A 16,483-nucleotide genomic window follows, 5' to 3' on the forward strand; every position below is an offset into this window, starting at 1 on the left:
TGTTGCTACTGTTGTTGCTGTTGTTGCTGTTGTTACTACTGTTGTTGCTGCTGTTACTACTGTTGCTGTTGTTACTACTGTTGTTGCTCCTGCTGCTGCTTCTACTGCTTTTGCTGAGCTAGTCACTACTACTAAGGGGGCTGCCTTACTACTACTGTTACTAGTACTACAACCTTCCCTGCTAAGAGTATAGTTACTCCAGCACATTAGGTGGTACCTTTTTCCATTTATTTATGAACTGCCCACATGCATAGAAATGGACTACTTTAAAATGGAGCTGCTGTCACAGATGAGACCAATGTATAGAAAGGAGATCTCCAGTGTCTCTGTGATCGTTAGGTCTGGTCTGACAGTGTTGTGTTCCATGAAGGCCCCTCTCTAAATATCAAATCATTCTTACTATCTCTAAAGGTACCGTTAAGGCGGTGGATCATGTGAACAAGGACATCGCCGCCAAACTGATTGAGCAGAAGTTCAGCGTTGTTGACCAGGAGAAGATTGACAAATTCATGCTGGAGTTGGACGGAACTGAGAACAAATGTACGTCGCTCATCCTCTTAATTCACTTGATTCCTTTAATTCACTTGATTCCTTTAATTCACTTGATTCCTTTAATTCACTTGATTCCTTTAATTCACTTGATTCCTTTAATTCACTTGATTCCTTTAATTCACTTGATTCCTGTAATTCACTTGATTCCTGTAATTCACTTGATTCCTGTAATTCACTTGATTCCTGTAATTCACTTGATTCCTGTAATTCACTTGATTCCTGTAATTCACTTGATTCCTTTAATTCACTTGATTCCTTTAATTCACTTGATTCCTGTAATTCACTTGATTCCTTTAATTCACTTGATTCCTTTAATTCACTTGATTAACATTGAAAGTTAGATCATTTCCTACTAAGTCATCTCTGGCAAATATGTCCATGCTCCCTTGAATAAGCTGCAACATACTTTACAACTGGAGGAGAGAGAATCACTGTTTAAATCTCTTGGCTTGTAGCTAAGTTTGGAGCCAATGCCATCCTGGGCGTGTCTCTGGCGGTCTGCAAGGCAGGAGCAGCAGAGAAGGGAGTGCCCCTGTACCGACACATCGCTGACCTGGCCGGACACAAGGACGTCATCCTACCCTGCCCCGTGAGTACAGGTTTAACCTTTAACCCTGACCCCTGCCCCATCATACCTATCTGTATAACCAGGACATCACCCTGCCCCATCACATACCTACCTATATAATATAACCAGGACATCACCCTGCCCCATCACATACCTACCTATATAATATAACCAGGACATCACCCTGCCCCATCACATACCTACCTATATAATATAAGCAGGACATCACCCTGCCCCATGAGTACAGATTTAACCCTGACCCATCATCTACCTACACTACATGACCAAAAGTATGTGGACACCTGCTTGTCCAACATCTCATTCCAAAATCATGGCCATTAATATGGAGTTGGTCCCCCTTTGCTGCTATAACAGCCTCCTCTATTCTGGGAAGGCTTTCCACCAGATGTGGGGGCTAGATTCCATTCAGCGACAAGAGCATTAGTGAGGTCGGGTACTGATGTTGGGCGATTAGGCCTGGCTCACAGTCGGCGTTTCAATTCATCCCGAAGGTGTTCGATGGAGTTGAGGTCAGGCTTTACACCACTCCACCCGATGCTTGGCATTGAGCATGGTGATCTTAGGCTTGTGTGCAGCTGCTCGGCCACGGAAACCCATTTCATGAAGCTCCAGACAAACAGTTATTGTGTTGATGTTGCATCCAGAGGCAGTTTGGAACTCAGTAGTGAGTGTTGCAACCGAGGACAGACGATTTTACACCCTTCAACACTCAACGGTCCTGTTCTGATCTTGTGTGGCCTACCACTTTGCTGCTCAGGCGTTGTTGCTCCGAGACGTTTCCACTTCACAATAACAGCACTTACAGTTGACCAGGGCATCTCTAGCAGGGCAGAAATTTGACAAATTGACTTGTTGGAAAGGTGGCATCCTATGACGGTGCCGCGTTAAGTCAGAGCTCTTCAGTAAGGCCATTCTACTGCCAATGTTTGTCTATGGAGATTGCATGGCTGTGTGCTCAATTTTATACACCTGTCAGCAACGGGTGTGTCTGAAATAGAACCCACTGATTGTAAAGGTGTTAACATACTTCTGCGTTTATTTATATTCATATACACAGGAAGTATTCGACAGGAAGTGTGTAAAAAAAAAAAAAAAGTCAAACCATGACTTTTTCCACATTTTGCTACGTTGCAGCCCAAAAAATATCCTCAATCAATCAATAGCCCATAATGAAAAAAACAAAAACGTATTTACGTAAGTATTCAGACCATTTGTCTTGAGACTCAATGTAGCTCTTGTTTCCATTGATCATCCTTGAGATGTTTCTACAACTTGATTGGAGTCCACTTGTGGTAAATTCAATTGATTGGACAGGATTTGGAAAGGCACACACCTGTCTATATAAGATCCCACAGTTGACAGTGCATGTCAGAGCAAAAACCAAGCCATGAGGTCGAAGGAATTGTCTGCAGAGTTCCGAGACGACAGGATTGTGTTGAGGCGCAGATCTGGGAAATGGCACCAAAACATACCGAAAACCAAGCCGTGAGGTCGAGTGAGTGTGTAAAGGGTGGCTACTTTGAAGAATCTCAAATATAAACAAGCTCTAACCTCTTCTTCTACACCTCTCTCCTCCCTCTCTCCAGGCCTTCAACGTGATCAACGGTGGTAGCCATGCTGGTAACAAGCTGGCCATGCAGGAGTTCATGATCCTGCCCATCGGAGCGTCCAACTTCCACGAGGCCATGAGGATCGGAGCTGAGGTTTACCACAACCTGAAGAACGTGATCAAGGCCAAGTATGGAAAGGATGCCACCAACGTAGGAGATGAGGGCGGCTTCGCACCCAACATCCTGGAGAACAACGAGGGTAAGAGTTTATAGGGCACCCTGGAGGAGCTGCGCCACAGGGACTATCCCTAAGGGTCTTAGGGCCCCCTGGTGGAGCTATGTCACAGGGACTATAACTATAGGGCCCCCTGGTGGAGCTACGCCACAGGGACTGTCCCTAAGGGTCTTAGGGCCCCCTGGTGCATGGTACTTTTAAAACCCTTTCCTCTCCCTCCAGCTCTGGAGCTCCTGAAGTCAGCCATTGAGAAGGCCGGCTACCCAGACAAGATCATCATCGGCATGGACGTGGCCGCCTCTGAGTTCTACAAGGCAGGAAAGTACGACCTAGACTTCAAGTCACCTGACGACCCTGCCAGGTACATCACCGGGGATCAGCTGGGAGATCTGTACAAGAGCTTCATCAAGGGATATCCCGGTGCGTAGAGAAACACACAGTATATACACCCTTCCCCTCTAACTCCTCATCCTCCTCTCCAGTCCAGTCCATTGAGGATCCCTTCCCCTCTAACTCCTCTCCTCTTCCTCCAGTCCAGTCCATTGAGGATCCCTTCGATCAGGATGATTGGGCTGCATGGTCAAAGTTCACCGCCGCTGTCGACATCCAGGTGGGTCCAGTTGTTTAGTTCACTGTTTATCTCTACCGATGCCTAGGGGTGTTACCGTGCGTGAATGAGGACCCAAAAGCGAATTAATGTAAACAGAGCTTCTTTAATAACCAAACATAGGTAGGCTCAGATGGACCGGCAGATTCCGACAGGACAGGACAAGGTTGCAGCAAACATGACGATAGTCTGGTTCAGGCATGACTAACACAAACAAGAATCCGACAAAGACAGGAGCAGAAAGAGAGAGAGATATAGAGACCTAATCAGAGGGAAAAAGGGAACAGGTGGGAAAAGGGGTGAACGAGGTAGTCAGAGAAGACAAGGGACAGCTGGGGGAAAGAGGGGGAGAAAAGGTAACCTAACACGACCAGCAGAGGGAGACAGGGTGAAGAGAAAGGACAGAAACAAGACACAACATGACAGTACATGACAGTACCCCCCCACTCACCGAGCGCCTCCTGGCGCACTCGAGGAGGAAGCCTGGTGGCAACGGAGGAAATCATCGATCAGCGCACGGTCCAGCACGTCCCGAGAGGGAACCCAACTCCTCTCCTCAGGACCGTACCCCTCCCAATCTACTAGGTACTGATGACCACGGCCCCGAGGACGCATGTCCAAAATCCTACGGACCCTGTAGATGGGTGCGCCCTCGACAAGGATGGGGGGGGGGGGGGGGGGGAGACGAGCGGGGGCGCGAAGAACGGGCTTGACACAGGAGACATGGAAGACCGGGTGGACGCGACGAAGATATCGCGGCAGAAGAAGTCGCACTGCGACAGGGTTAATGATTTGAGAAATACGGAACGGACCAATGAACCGCGGGGTCAACTTGCGAGAAGCGGTCTTAAGGGGAAGGTTCTGAGTGGAGAGCCAAACTCTCTGACCGCGACAATATCTTGGACTCTTAGTTCTACGCTTATTAGCAGCTCTCACAGTCTGCGCCCTATAACGGCAAAGTGCAGACCTGACCCTCTTCCAGGTGCGCTCGCAACGTTGGACAAAAGCCTGAGCGGAGGGGACGCTGGACTCGGCGAACTGAGATGAGAACAGCGGAGGCTGGTACCCGAGGCTACTCTGAAAAGGAGATAGCCCGGTCGCAGACGAAGGAAGCGAGTTGTGGGCGTATTCTGCCCAGGGGAGCTGTTCTGACCAAGACGCAGGGTTGCGAAAAGAAAGACTGCGTAAGATGCGACCAATAGTCTGATTGGCCCGTTCTGCTTGACCGTTAGACTGGGGGTGAAAGCCGGAAGAGAGACTGACGGAAGCCCCAATCAAACGGCAAAACTCCCTCCAAAATTGAGACGTGAATTGCGGACCTCTGTCCGAAACGACGTCTGACGGAAGGCCATGAATTCTGAAAACATTCTCGATGATGATTTGTGCCGTCTCTTTAGCAGAAGGAAGCTTAGCAAGGGGGATAAAATGAGCCGCCTTAGAGAACCTGTCGACAACCGTAAGAATAACAGTCTTCCCCGCTGACGAAGGCAGTCCGGTGACAAAATCTAAGGCGATGTGAGACCACGGTCGAGAGGGAATGGGAAGCGGCCTGAGACGGCCGGCAGGAGGGGAGTTACCGGACTTAGTCTGCGCGCAGACCGAACAAGCAGCCACGAAGCAACGCGTGTCATGCTCCCGGGTGGGCCACCAAAAACGCTGGCGAATGGAAGCAAGCGTACCCCGAACGCCAGGGTGGCCGGCTAACTTGGCAGAGTGAGCCCACTGAAGAACGGCCAGACGAGTAGGAACGGGAACGAAAAGAAGGTTCCTAGGACAGGCGCGCGGCGACGGAGTTTGAGTGAGTGCTTGCTTTACCTGCCTCTCAATTCCCCAGACAGTCAACCCGACAACACGCCCCTCAGGGAGAATCCCCTCGGGGTCAGTGGAGGCTACTGAAGAACTGAAGAGACGAGATAAAGCATCAGGCTTGGTGTTCTTAGAGCCCGGACGATAAGAAATCACGAACTCGAAACGAGCGAAAAACAGCGCCCAGCGCGCCTGACGCGCATTAAGTCGTTTGGCAGAACGGATGTACTCAAGGTTCCTATGGTCAGTCCAAACGACAAAAGGAACGGTCGCCCCCTCCAACCACTGTCGCCATTCGCCTAGGGCTAAGCGGATGGCGAGCAGTTCGCGGTTTCCCACATCATAGTTACGTTCCGACGGCGACAGGCGATGAGAAAAATACGCGCAAGGGTGGACCTTGTCGTCAGAGAGGGAGCGCTGAGAAAGAATGGCTCCCACGCCCACCTCTGACGCGTCAACCTCGACAACGAACTGTCTAGTGACGTCAGGTGTAACAAGGATAGGTGCGGATGTAAAACGATTCTTGAGGAGATCAAAAGCTCCCTGGGCGGAAACGGACCACCTAAAGCACGTCTTGACAGAAGTAAGGGCTGTGAGAGGAGCTGCCACCTGACCGAAATTACGGATGAAACGACGATAGAAGTTCGCGAAGCCGAGAAAGCGCTGCAGCTCGACGCGTGACTTAGGGACGGGCCAATCAATGACAGCTTGGACCTTAGCGGGATCCATCTTAATGCCTTCAGCGGAAATAACAGAACCGAGAAATGTGACGGAGGAGGCATGAAAAGAGCACTTCTCAGCCTTCACAAAAAGACAATTCTCTAAAAGGCGCTGGAGGACACGTCGAACGTGCTGAACATGAATCTGGAGTGACGGTGAAAAAATCAGGATATCGTCAAGGTAAACGAAAACAAAGATGTTCAGCATGTCTCTCAGGACATCATTGACTAATGCCTGAAAGACAGCTGGAGCGTTAGCGAGGCCGAAAGGAAGAACCCGGTATTCAAAGTGCCCTAACGGAGTGTTAAACGCCGTCTTCCACTCGTCCCCCTCCCTGATGCGCACGAGATGGTAAGCGTTACGAAGGTCCAACTTAGTGAAAAACCTGGCTCCCTGCAGGATCTCGAAGGCTGAAGACATAAGAGGAAGCGGATAACGATTCTTCACTGTTATGTCATTCAGCCCTCGATAATCTATGCAGGGGCGCAGGGACCCGTCCTTCTTCTTAACAAAAAAAAACCCCGCTCCGGCGGGAGAGGAGGAGGGGACTATGGTACCGGCGTCAAGAGCTACAGACAAATAATCTTCGAGAGCCTTACGTTCGGGAGCCGACAGAGAGTATAGTCTACCCCGGGGGGGAGTGGTTCCCGGAAGGAGATCAATACTACAATCATACGACCGGTGTGGAGGAAGAGAGGTGGCCCTGGACCGACTGAACACCGTGCGCAGATCGTGATATTCCTCCGGCACCCCTGTCAAATCACCAGGCTCCTCCTGTGAAGAAGAGACAGAGGAAACAGGAGGGATAGCAGACATTAAACATTTCACATGACAAGAGACGTTCCAGGAGAGGATAGAATTACTAGACCAATTAATAGAAGGATTATGACAAACTAGCCAGGGATGGCCCAAAACAACAGGTGTAAAAGGTGAACGAAAAATTAAAAAAGAAATGGTTTCGCTATGATTACCAGAAACAGTGAGGGTTAAAGGTAGCGTCTCACGCTGAATCCTGGGGAGAGGACTACCATCCAGGGCGAACAAGGCCGTGGACTCCCTTAACTGTCTGAGAGGAATGTCATGTTCCCGAGCCCAGGTCTCGTCCATAAAACAGCCCTCCGCCCCAGAGTCTATTAAGGCACTGCAGGAAGCTGACGAACCGGTCCAGCGTAGATGGACCGACAAGGTAGTGCAGGATCTTGAAGGAGAGACAGGAGTAGTAGCGCTCACCAGTAGCCCTCCGCTTACTGATGAGCTCTGGCTTTTACTGGACATGAAGTGACAAAATGACCAGCAGAACCGCAATAGAGACAGAGGCGGTTGGTGATTCTCCGTTCCCTCTCCTTAGTCGAGATGCGGATACCTCCCAGCTGCATAGGCTCAGCACCCGAGCCGGCAGAGGAAGATGGTAGTGATGCGGAGAGGGGGGCAACGGAGAACGCGAGCTCCTTTCCACGAGCTCGGTGACGAAGATCAACCCGTCGCTCAATGCGAATAGCGAGTTCAATCAAGGAATCCACGCTGGAAGGAACCTCCCGGGAGAGAATCTCATCCTTAACCTCTGCGCGGAGACCCTCCAGAAAACGAGCGAGCAAAGCCGGCTCGTTCCAGCCACTGGAGGCAGCAAGAGTGCGAAACTCAATAGAGTAGTCTGTTATGGATCGATTACCTTGACATAGGGAAGACAGGGCCCTGGAAGCCTCCTCCCCAAAAACAGATCGATCAAAAACCCGTATCATCTCCTCCTTAAAGTCCTGATACTGGTTAGTACACTCAGCCCTTGCCTCCCAGATTGCCGTGCCCCACTCACGAGCCCGTCCAGTAAGGAGAGATATGACGTAGGCGACACGAGCAGTGCTCCTGGAGTAAGTGTTGGGCTGGAGAGAAAACACAATATCACACTGGGTGAGGAACGAGCGGCATTCAGTGGGCTCCCCAGAGTAACACGGCGGGTTATTGATTCTGGGCTCCGGAGATTCGAAAGCCCTGGAAGTGGCCGGTGGATCAAGGCGGAGATGGTGAACCTGTTCTGTGAGGTTGGAGACTTGGGTGGCCAGGGTCTCAACGGCATGTCGAGCAGCAGACAATTCCTGCTCGTGTCTGCCTAGCATCGCTCCCTGGATCTCGACGGCTGAGTGGAGAGGATCCGAAGTCGCTGGGTCCATTCTTGGTCGGATTCTTCTGTTACGGTGCGTGAATGAGGACCCAAAAGCGAATTAATGTAAACAGAGCTTCTTTAATAACCAAACATAGGTAGGCTCAGATGGACCGGCAGATTCCGACAGGACAGGACAAGGTTGCAGCAAACATGACGATAGTCTGGTTCAGGCATGACTAACACAAACAAGAATCCGACAAAGACAGGAGCAGAAAGAGAGAGAGATATAGAGACCTAATCAGAGGGAAAAAGGGAACAGGTGGGAAAAGGGGTGAACGAGGTAGTCAGAGAAGACAAGGGACAGCTGGGGGAAAGAGGGGGAGAAAAGGTAACCTAACACGACCAGCAGAGGGAGACAGGGTGAAGAGAAAGGACAGAAACAAGACACAACATGACAGTACATGACAAGGGGGTCTGACCCCTCGGCCTAGGGGTCTGACCTCTCTGTATTCATACAGTGCATTCGGAAACTATTCATACCCATTGACTACTTCTACATTTTGTTACGTTGCAGCCATAAAATGGATTTATTAAAAATGTCCTCAATCTAACACACAATACTCCATAATGACAAAGGGACAATGGGTCTTTAGCAATGTTTGCAAACCAAGCGTTAACTCTATATATCGTGTATAATAACCCTGTGTTCTGTGTGTTAACCCTGTGTGTTCTGTGTGTTAACCCTGTGTTCTGTGTGTTAACCCTGTGTTCTGTGTGTGTTCTCTGTATAACCCTGGTGGGTGATCTGACCGTGACCAAGCATTACTGTTAGTTACTCTATGATGTTAACCCTGTGTGTGTTAACCATGTGTGTGTGTTCTCTGTGTTCTGTATAACCCTGGTGGGTGATCTGACTGTGACCAAGCATTACTGTTAGTTACTCTCTGATAACCCTGTGTGTGTTCTCTGTGTTCTGTATAACCCTGGTGGGTGATCTGACCGTGACCAAGCATTACTGTTAGTTACTGTGATGTTAACCTGTATAATCTGTATTTTATTCTCCAGGTGGTGGGAGATGATCTGACCGTGACCAACCCCAAGCGTATCCAGCAGGCTGTGGAGAAGAAGGCCTGTAACTGCCTGCTCCTCAAGGTCAACCAGATCGGCTCCGTGACAGAGTCCATCAAGGCGTAAGTATTGGTCCCCCTTGCAGAGCTGCATCACAGGGACTAGGCTACAGGGGCCCCCTGGCAGAGCTGCTCCACAGGGGCTATATTACAGGACCTGGGATGTATTCACTAGGAACCACACTGAAGCAAACAAGCCGTTACGGGGAGGGACCTAAATTAGTCAAATAACAAACACTTATTTTTTTCCCGTTGCTACAGTTTTGATACAGTGTGCGTTAATGAATACACCCCTGACCATCTCTTCTCGGTGAATAACAGGTGTAAACTGGCTCAGTCTAACGGATGGGGTGTGATGGTGTCTCATCGTTCCGGAGAGACAGAGGATACTTTCATCGCTGACCTGGTGGTCGGACTCTGCACTGGACAGATCAAGACTGGGGCCCCCTGTAGATCAGAACGTCTGGCCAAATACAACCAGCTGATGAGGTTAGTTATAATGACCCCTACAGGAATAAATGAGCTACTGCACCCTGACTCAGTTAATATACTGGAGCCTTATGGTAGACGGACCCCTACAGGAATACACTAGTTACTGCACCCTGACTCAGTTAATATATATATAGTGTTATGTTAGACTGCCTCGGTTAATATATGGTAGACTGACAGACATAACACTGATAGGAGCCAGATGTCTCACATGATGTATACAGGGCATTCAGGTTTTCCACATTTTGTTACGTTAGACTTATTCTAAAACCAATTAGATTGTTTTTTCCCTCAACAATCCACACACAGGTGTTTAGAAAATTTTGCAAATGTATTAATAAACAACCAACTTTATTTACATAAGTATTCAGACTCTTTGCGATGAGACTCGAAATGGAGCTCAGGTGCATCCTGCTTCCATTGATCATCCTTGTGATGTTTCTATAACTTGATTGGAGTCCACCTGTGGTAAATTCAATTGATTGTACATGATTTTGAAAGGCACACACCTAGACAGATTATGTCAGAGCAAAAACCATCATTCTTAAATGGAAGAAGTTTGGAACCACCAAGACTCTTCCTAGAGCTGGCCGTCCGGCCAAACTGAGCTTTCAGGGGAGAAGGGCCTTGGTCAGGGAGGTCAATCAAATTCAATCAAATTTATTTTATATAGCCCTTCGTACATCAGCTGATATCTCAAAGTGCTGTACAGAAACCCAGCCTAAAACCCCAAACAGCAAGCAATGCAGGTGAAGAAGCACGGTGGCTAGGAAAAACTCCCTAGAAAGGCCAAAACCTAGGAAGAAACCTAGAGAGGAACCAGGCTATGTGGGGTGGCCAGTCCTCTTCTGGCTGTGCCGGGTGGAGATTATAACAAAACATGGTCAAGATGTTCAAATGTTCATAAATGACCAGCATGGTCGAATAATAATAAGGCAGAATAGTTGAAACTGGAGCAGCAGCACAGTCAGGTGGACTGGGGACAGCAAGGAGTCATCATGTCAGGTATTCCTGGGGCATGGTCCTAGGGCTCAGGTCCTCCGAGAGAGAGAAAGAAAGAGAGAATTAGAGAGAGCATATGTGGGATGGCCAGTCCTCTTCTGGCTGTGCCGGGTGGAGATTATAACAGAACATGGCCAAGATGTTCAAATGTTCATAAATGATCAGCATGGTCGAATAATAATAAGGCAGAACAGTTGAAACTGGAGCAGCAGCACAGCCAGGTGGACTGGGGACAGCAAGGAGTCATCATGTCATGTAGTCCTGGGGCATGGTCCTAGGGCTCAGGTCCTCCGAGAGAGAGAAAGAGAGAAGGAGAGAATTAGAGAACGCACACTTAGATTCACACAGGACACCGAATAGGACAGGAGAAGTACTCCAGATATAACAAACTGACCCTAGCCCCCCGACACATAAACTACTGCAGCATAAATACTGGAGGCTGAGACAGGAGGGGTCAGGAGACACTGTGGCCCACTCCGAGGACACCCCCGGACAGGGCCAAACAGGAAGGATATAACCCCACCCACTTTGCCAAAGCACAGCCCCCACACCACTAGAGGGATATCTTCAACCACCAACTTACCATCCTGAGACAAGGCTGAGTATAGCCCACAAAGACCTCCGCCACGGCACAACTTAAGGGGGGGGGGGGGGGGCGCCAACCCAGACAGGATGACCACATCAGTGACTCAACCCACTCAGGTGACGCACCTCCTCCAGGGACGGCATGAGAGAGCCCCAGTAAAGCCAGTGACTCAGCCCCTGTAATAGGGTTAGAGGCAGAGAATCCCAGTGGAAAGAGGGGAACCGGCCAGGCAGAGACAGCAAGGGTGGTTCGTTGCTCCAGAGCCTTTCCGTTCACCCTCCCACTCCTGGGCCAGACTACACTCAATCATATGACCCACTGAAGAGATGAGTCTTCAGTAGAGACTTAAAGGTTGAGACCGAGTTTGCGTCTCTGACATGGGTAGGCAGACCGTTCCATAAAAATGGAGCTCTATAGGAGAAAGCCCTGCCTCCAGCTGTTTGCTTAAAAATTCTAGGGACAATTAGGAGGCCTGCGTCTTGTGACCGTAGTGTACGTGTAGGTATGTACGGCAGGACCAAATCAGAGAGATAGATAGGAGCAAGCCCATGTAATGCTTTGTAGGTTAGCAGTAAAACCTTGAAATCAGCCCTTGCTTTGACAGGAAGCCAGTGTAGAGAGGCTAGCACTGGAGTAATATGATCAAATTTTTTGGTTCTAGTCAGGATTCTAGCAGCCGTATTTAGCACTAACTGAAGTTTATTTAGTGCTTTATCCGGGTAGCCGGAAAGTAGAGCATTGCAGTAGTCTAACCTGGAAGTGACAAAAGCATGGATTAATTTTTCTGCATCATTTTTGGACAGAAAGTTCCTGATTTTTGCAATGTTACGTATATGGAAAAAAGCTGTCCTTGAAATGGTCTTGATATGTTCTTCAAAAGAGAGATCAGGGTCCAGAGTAACGCCGAGGTCCTTCACAGTTTTATTTGAGACGACTGTACAACCATTAAGATTAATTGTCAGATTCAACAGAAGATCTCTTTGTTTCTTGGGACCTAGAACAAGCATCTCTGTTTTGTCCGAGTTTAAAAGTAGAAAGTTTGCAGCCATCCACTTCCTTATGTCTGAAACACATTCTTCTAGCAAGGGCAATTTTGGGGCTTCACCATGTTTAATTGAAATGAAAATTGAAATTGAAATGTGTGTCATCTGCATAGCAGTGAAAGTTAACATTATGTTTTCGAATAACATCCCCAAGAGGTAAAATATATAGTGAAAACAATAGTGGTCCTAAAACGGAACCTTGAGGAACACCGAAATTTACAGTTGATTTGTCAGAGGACAGACCATTCACAGAGACAAACTGATATCTTTCCGACAGATAAGATCTAAACCAGGCCAGAACTTGTCCGTGTAGACCAATTTGGGTTTCCAATCTCTCCAAAAGAATGTGGTGATCGATGGTATCAAAAGCAGCACTAAGGTCTAGGAGCACGAGGACAGATGCAGAGCCTCGGTCCGATGCCATTAAAATGTCATTTACCACCTTCACAAGTGCCGTCTCAGTGCTATGATGGGGTCTAAAACCAGACTGAAGCATTTCGTATACATTGTTTGTCTTCAGGAAGGCAGTGAGTTGTTGCGCAACAGCCTTTTCTAAAATTTTTGAGAGGAATGGAAGATTCGATATAGGCCGATAGTTTTTTATATTTTCTGGGTCAAGGTTTGGCTTTTTCAAGAGAGGCTTTATTACTGCCACTTTTAGTGAGTTTGGTACACATCCGGTGGATAGAGAGCCGTTTATTATGTTCAACATAGTAGGGCCAAGCACAGGAAGCAGCTCTTTCAGTAGTTTAGTTGGAATAGGGTCCAGTATGCAGCTTGAAGGTTTAGAGGCCATGATTATTTTCATCATTGTGTCAAGAGATATAGTACTAAAACACTTGAGTGTCTCTCTTGATCCTAGGTCCTGGCAGAGTTGTGCAGACTCAGGACAACTGAGCTTTGAAGGAATACGCAGATTTAAGGAAGAGTCCGTAATTTGCTTTCTAATAATCATAATCTGGTGATCAAGGTGATCAAGAACCCGATGGTCACTCTGACCGAGCTCCTGAGTTCCTCTGTGGAAATGGTTGTCCTTCTGGAAGGTTCTCTGCAGCACTGTTTTTTTAGTCACTATGGGGTATTGTGATGTCATTATGGGGTATTGTGTGTCGCTTGATGGTGGGGGGGGGGGGGGGGGGGGGACAAATCTAATCCATTTTAGAATAAGGCTGTAACACAACAAAGTGGAAAGTCGAGGGGTCTGAATATTTTCAGAATGTCCTGTACATCAGAAGAATCAGTTTAGAACTTCCACTCCAAATATGGTGATTAGAGGAAGTTCAGTGGCAGGAAGTGGGAGAAGGAGGAAGTGGGAAGTGGGAGAAGGAGGAAGATGTAGCTAGATGAAAATTGCACATTTTTTTTCTCATCAATTAAACATTCCGTCTCAATACAGTTTTCTGTTCCCAAAACTACAATCGTTACGGACAGAGTGCACCAAGTTTTGTAGACTTGACCCTTTGCCAAAGTTTTAAAAAATTGCGTTGTTTAGGAGTGCAATGGCAAATTGCATTGTTGTACCCGAACTTCACAGAGAAGACGTTCCCTGACGGAAATATGCAAATGAATGCAGAAAGTAAACCCAATTTAGAATGCAACATTTTCCTCATTGAAAAGCCTTAAAGAGAATTGTAATTTCAGTTTACTTCCTGAATGGAAATAACCCCCAACCCTGACGACAGCTACTGTACCCTGACCAATACAACTAGACTAGGTGTCCCCCTCAATGGAGTTGGATCTCTGTCCATTCGTACGTTATTATGGAAGTTAGTCACGCGCCATATCTCAGGCACCACTGGGCCAATTTTGACCTAACTTGGGTGACTGGTGCGTCTTACTATAGAGACCCAGCTAATTACACTGATTGGCACAAGGGGGCGCTAAACTAAAACTGACATTTCCGAACTTTGAAGTCCCGCTTAAGCTTCAATTGCTGTCAAGGTGCTGCATCATTTGTGGGGGACGACATGTTTACTGCTTGTTTCCAGATTGAAAGTTTTCCTGACCAAGATGGATACATTTTTTTATTGTCATATTGTTAGGATGCCAATGGCCATTTTAGAATCTATGATTCCATGACTGAAACTGTGACCTCTAATCCCTAACCTTTGACCCTTCCAGGATTGAGGAGGAGCTTGGAGACAAGGCAAAGTTCGCCGGCAAGGACTACCGCCACCCCAAGATCAACTAAACCCTGACCTCTGACCTGAACTACGCCTTTCTTTTTCCTTCCATCACAGCTGACTGTCTACCCTCTTGGGGTCAGGGGTCAAGTTTTTTTTAATCTTCGACCTCCGACCCTCTCCCATCACAAGCGGCTTTTTTGACGTAATGTGAGAAATAAAACAAATAAAAAATGTAAAGTTCTCCTGTTCTGATTGGTTGTTTATGGCGACTTTCTATTAAGGATTTACCCTGGTGTTTTACCCGAAAGGCTTTTCTGTTTTCATCTACGCGGACTGGCATCCGTGTCTCACTGGGTCAGAGGACCTACCCTGAGTTGGAGCCAAAGCCCAGCTTGCATTTATATAACAAACGCAAACTGAAATTTATCACCATCTCACAAAGCAACTACATTTACATCGAATTTATTTAGCAAACACTCTTATCAACAGCAATTTACCGAACATCAAGTTGTCTCACTATAGAAACAGTAGATAGACTAGTGTCCTGTCCAGGGGGTGCTATTAAATATGATCCACTTGCTAGCGACCCTCCGGATCAGAGGAAAGAAATGGAAACTAAAGTGACAGTTGTGAGGGTATAACGGACGGTGGTTACCGATAGTGGCTCATATTTAACATCACACAAGATTGGCAAACTTAAGCATGACATGGCAGCAGCACACGCTGACACATCCGAGTATCAAATTATGAAAGAACTGGCATTGTAATTTTAAATTCTGTAACGTGAGTGTGGAAGAGATGAAAAAATGTGTCTGTCAACAATGACAAGCCACCGGGGTCTGACAACTTGGATGGAAAATGAATAATAGTGGACGATAGTTCCACTCCTATTTGCAAATCATTCACTAAACCTCAACTAAATCCTGTAATAAATGTGGGAATTGAACAAGTTGAGGTGACTAAACTGCTTGGAGTAACCCTGGATTGTAATAAATAACATGGAAATTGAGCATGTTGAGGTCATCTGTCTTGGTCAAAACATATTGATACAACAGTTAAGATGGTGAGAAGTCTGTCCATAATAAAGCCCTGATCTGTTTCTTAACAGCACTATCAACAAGGCAGGTCCTACAGGCCCTAGTTTCTACCTTCTTGTTGTAGGAATTAAATTCCTCTATGTTTTAACACCCAATTAAAATTAAACACTCTGTCAATTCATAAGGGTTTGTATGACCCTTATTTTATAAAAATGGACAGAGCCCAGTCTTAAAGTCAAACAGCAGCCTTTATTCACGAGAGTACTGCTCCTTACACATTTTACCACAGGTTATAAACTTAAAATGACGTCATTAGTTTCAGTACCAACCCGTGCCATCTCCATTCTAGTACAAAGGCTGTATGGTTCTCACATCGTCTCTCCCTATTAAGATAATATACGACCAAGTCAAGGTCATGCTTGTGAAGATAAGCCTTCTAGCCAGACTGGCGATATAGTTCATTCATTTCTATTTTTATTAGAAATATTTATTGTCATCAAAACATCACCTAAACATAACCCACTACTTGCATTCGCACTGACTGTTTCTTAGGCCTACATCAGAATCATAACTCTTCTTATCAGGATTTTCGTTAACATCTTCATAAAACAACAGTCTAATATTGAAACAAGATACAACCTAACCTCCCTAAACATCAAAAATGGTCTCATCAAATATAAATTCCCCGCAAATGAAGGATCCAGATTCGTCCACTTGTTCTGTAGACATGCATTCAGCACTCCACGCGTCAGAACCTGGAATCGGCTGGTACCTCACCATCTGTTGTGTCATCGATTTCTCCAGAGTCCTGGAAATAAGGCCTCGTACACAGGGAATTAGACAACAGCCACATAAAATTAAAACAGTCACACAGGTGAATGTAGCTGTCACCAGGAGTCCTTGGTATGGTCCCCCC

At 47.1% G+C, this 16,483-nt stretch overlaps 1 protein-coding gene across 2 annotated transcripts in view; it reads left to right on the plus strand.

Annotated features, from left to right (window-relative positions):
• The window catches only part of LOC110531329 (beta-enolase), a 24,750-nt gene extending 9,983 nt beyond the window's left edge, over window positions 1–14,767 (plus strand). Inside the window, exons 4-11 of one of the 2 annotated variants that reach the window (XM_036986999.2) lie at window positions 412–540; window positions 1,008–1,141; window positions 2,728–2,950; window positions 3,149–3,346; window positions 3,409–3,536; window positions 9,223–9,347; window positions 9,606–9,773; window positions 14,526–14,767. In XM_036986999.2, coding sequence (XP_036842894.1) covers window positions 412–540; window positions 1,008–1,141; window positions 2,728–2,950; window positions 3,149–3,346; window positions 3,409–3,536; window positions 9,223–9,347; window positions 9,606–9,773; window positions 14,526–14,595 — 1,175 coding nt within the window. In that variant the 3' untranslated portion in view covers window positions 14,596–14,767. The remainder of the gene's footprint in view (window positions 1–411; window positions 541–1,007; window positions 1,142–2,727; window positions 2,951–3,148; window positions 3,347–3,408; window positions 3,537–9,222; window positions 9,348–9,605; window positions 9,774–14,525) is intronic. The other variant, XM_036987000.2, reaches the window with a different exon arrangement.
• The last annotated feature ends 1,716 nt before the right edge of the window (window positions 14,768–16,483 follow it).

This window comes from Oncorhynchus mykiss, chromosome 9, assembly GCF_057628025.1.
Source record: "Oncorhynchus mykiss isolate SJ-2025 chromosome 9, ASM5762802v1, whole genome shotgun sequence".
In the NCBI taxonomy this organism is placed as follows: Eukaryota; Metazoa; Chordata; class Actinopteri; order Salmoniformes; family Salmonidae; genus Oncorhynchus; species Oncorhynchus mykiss.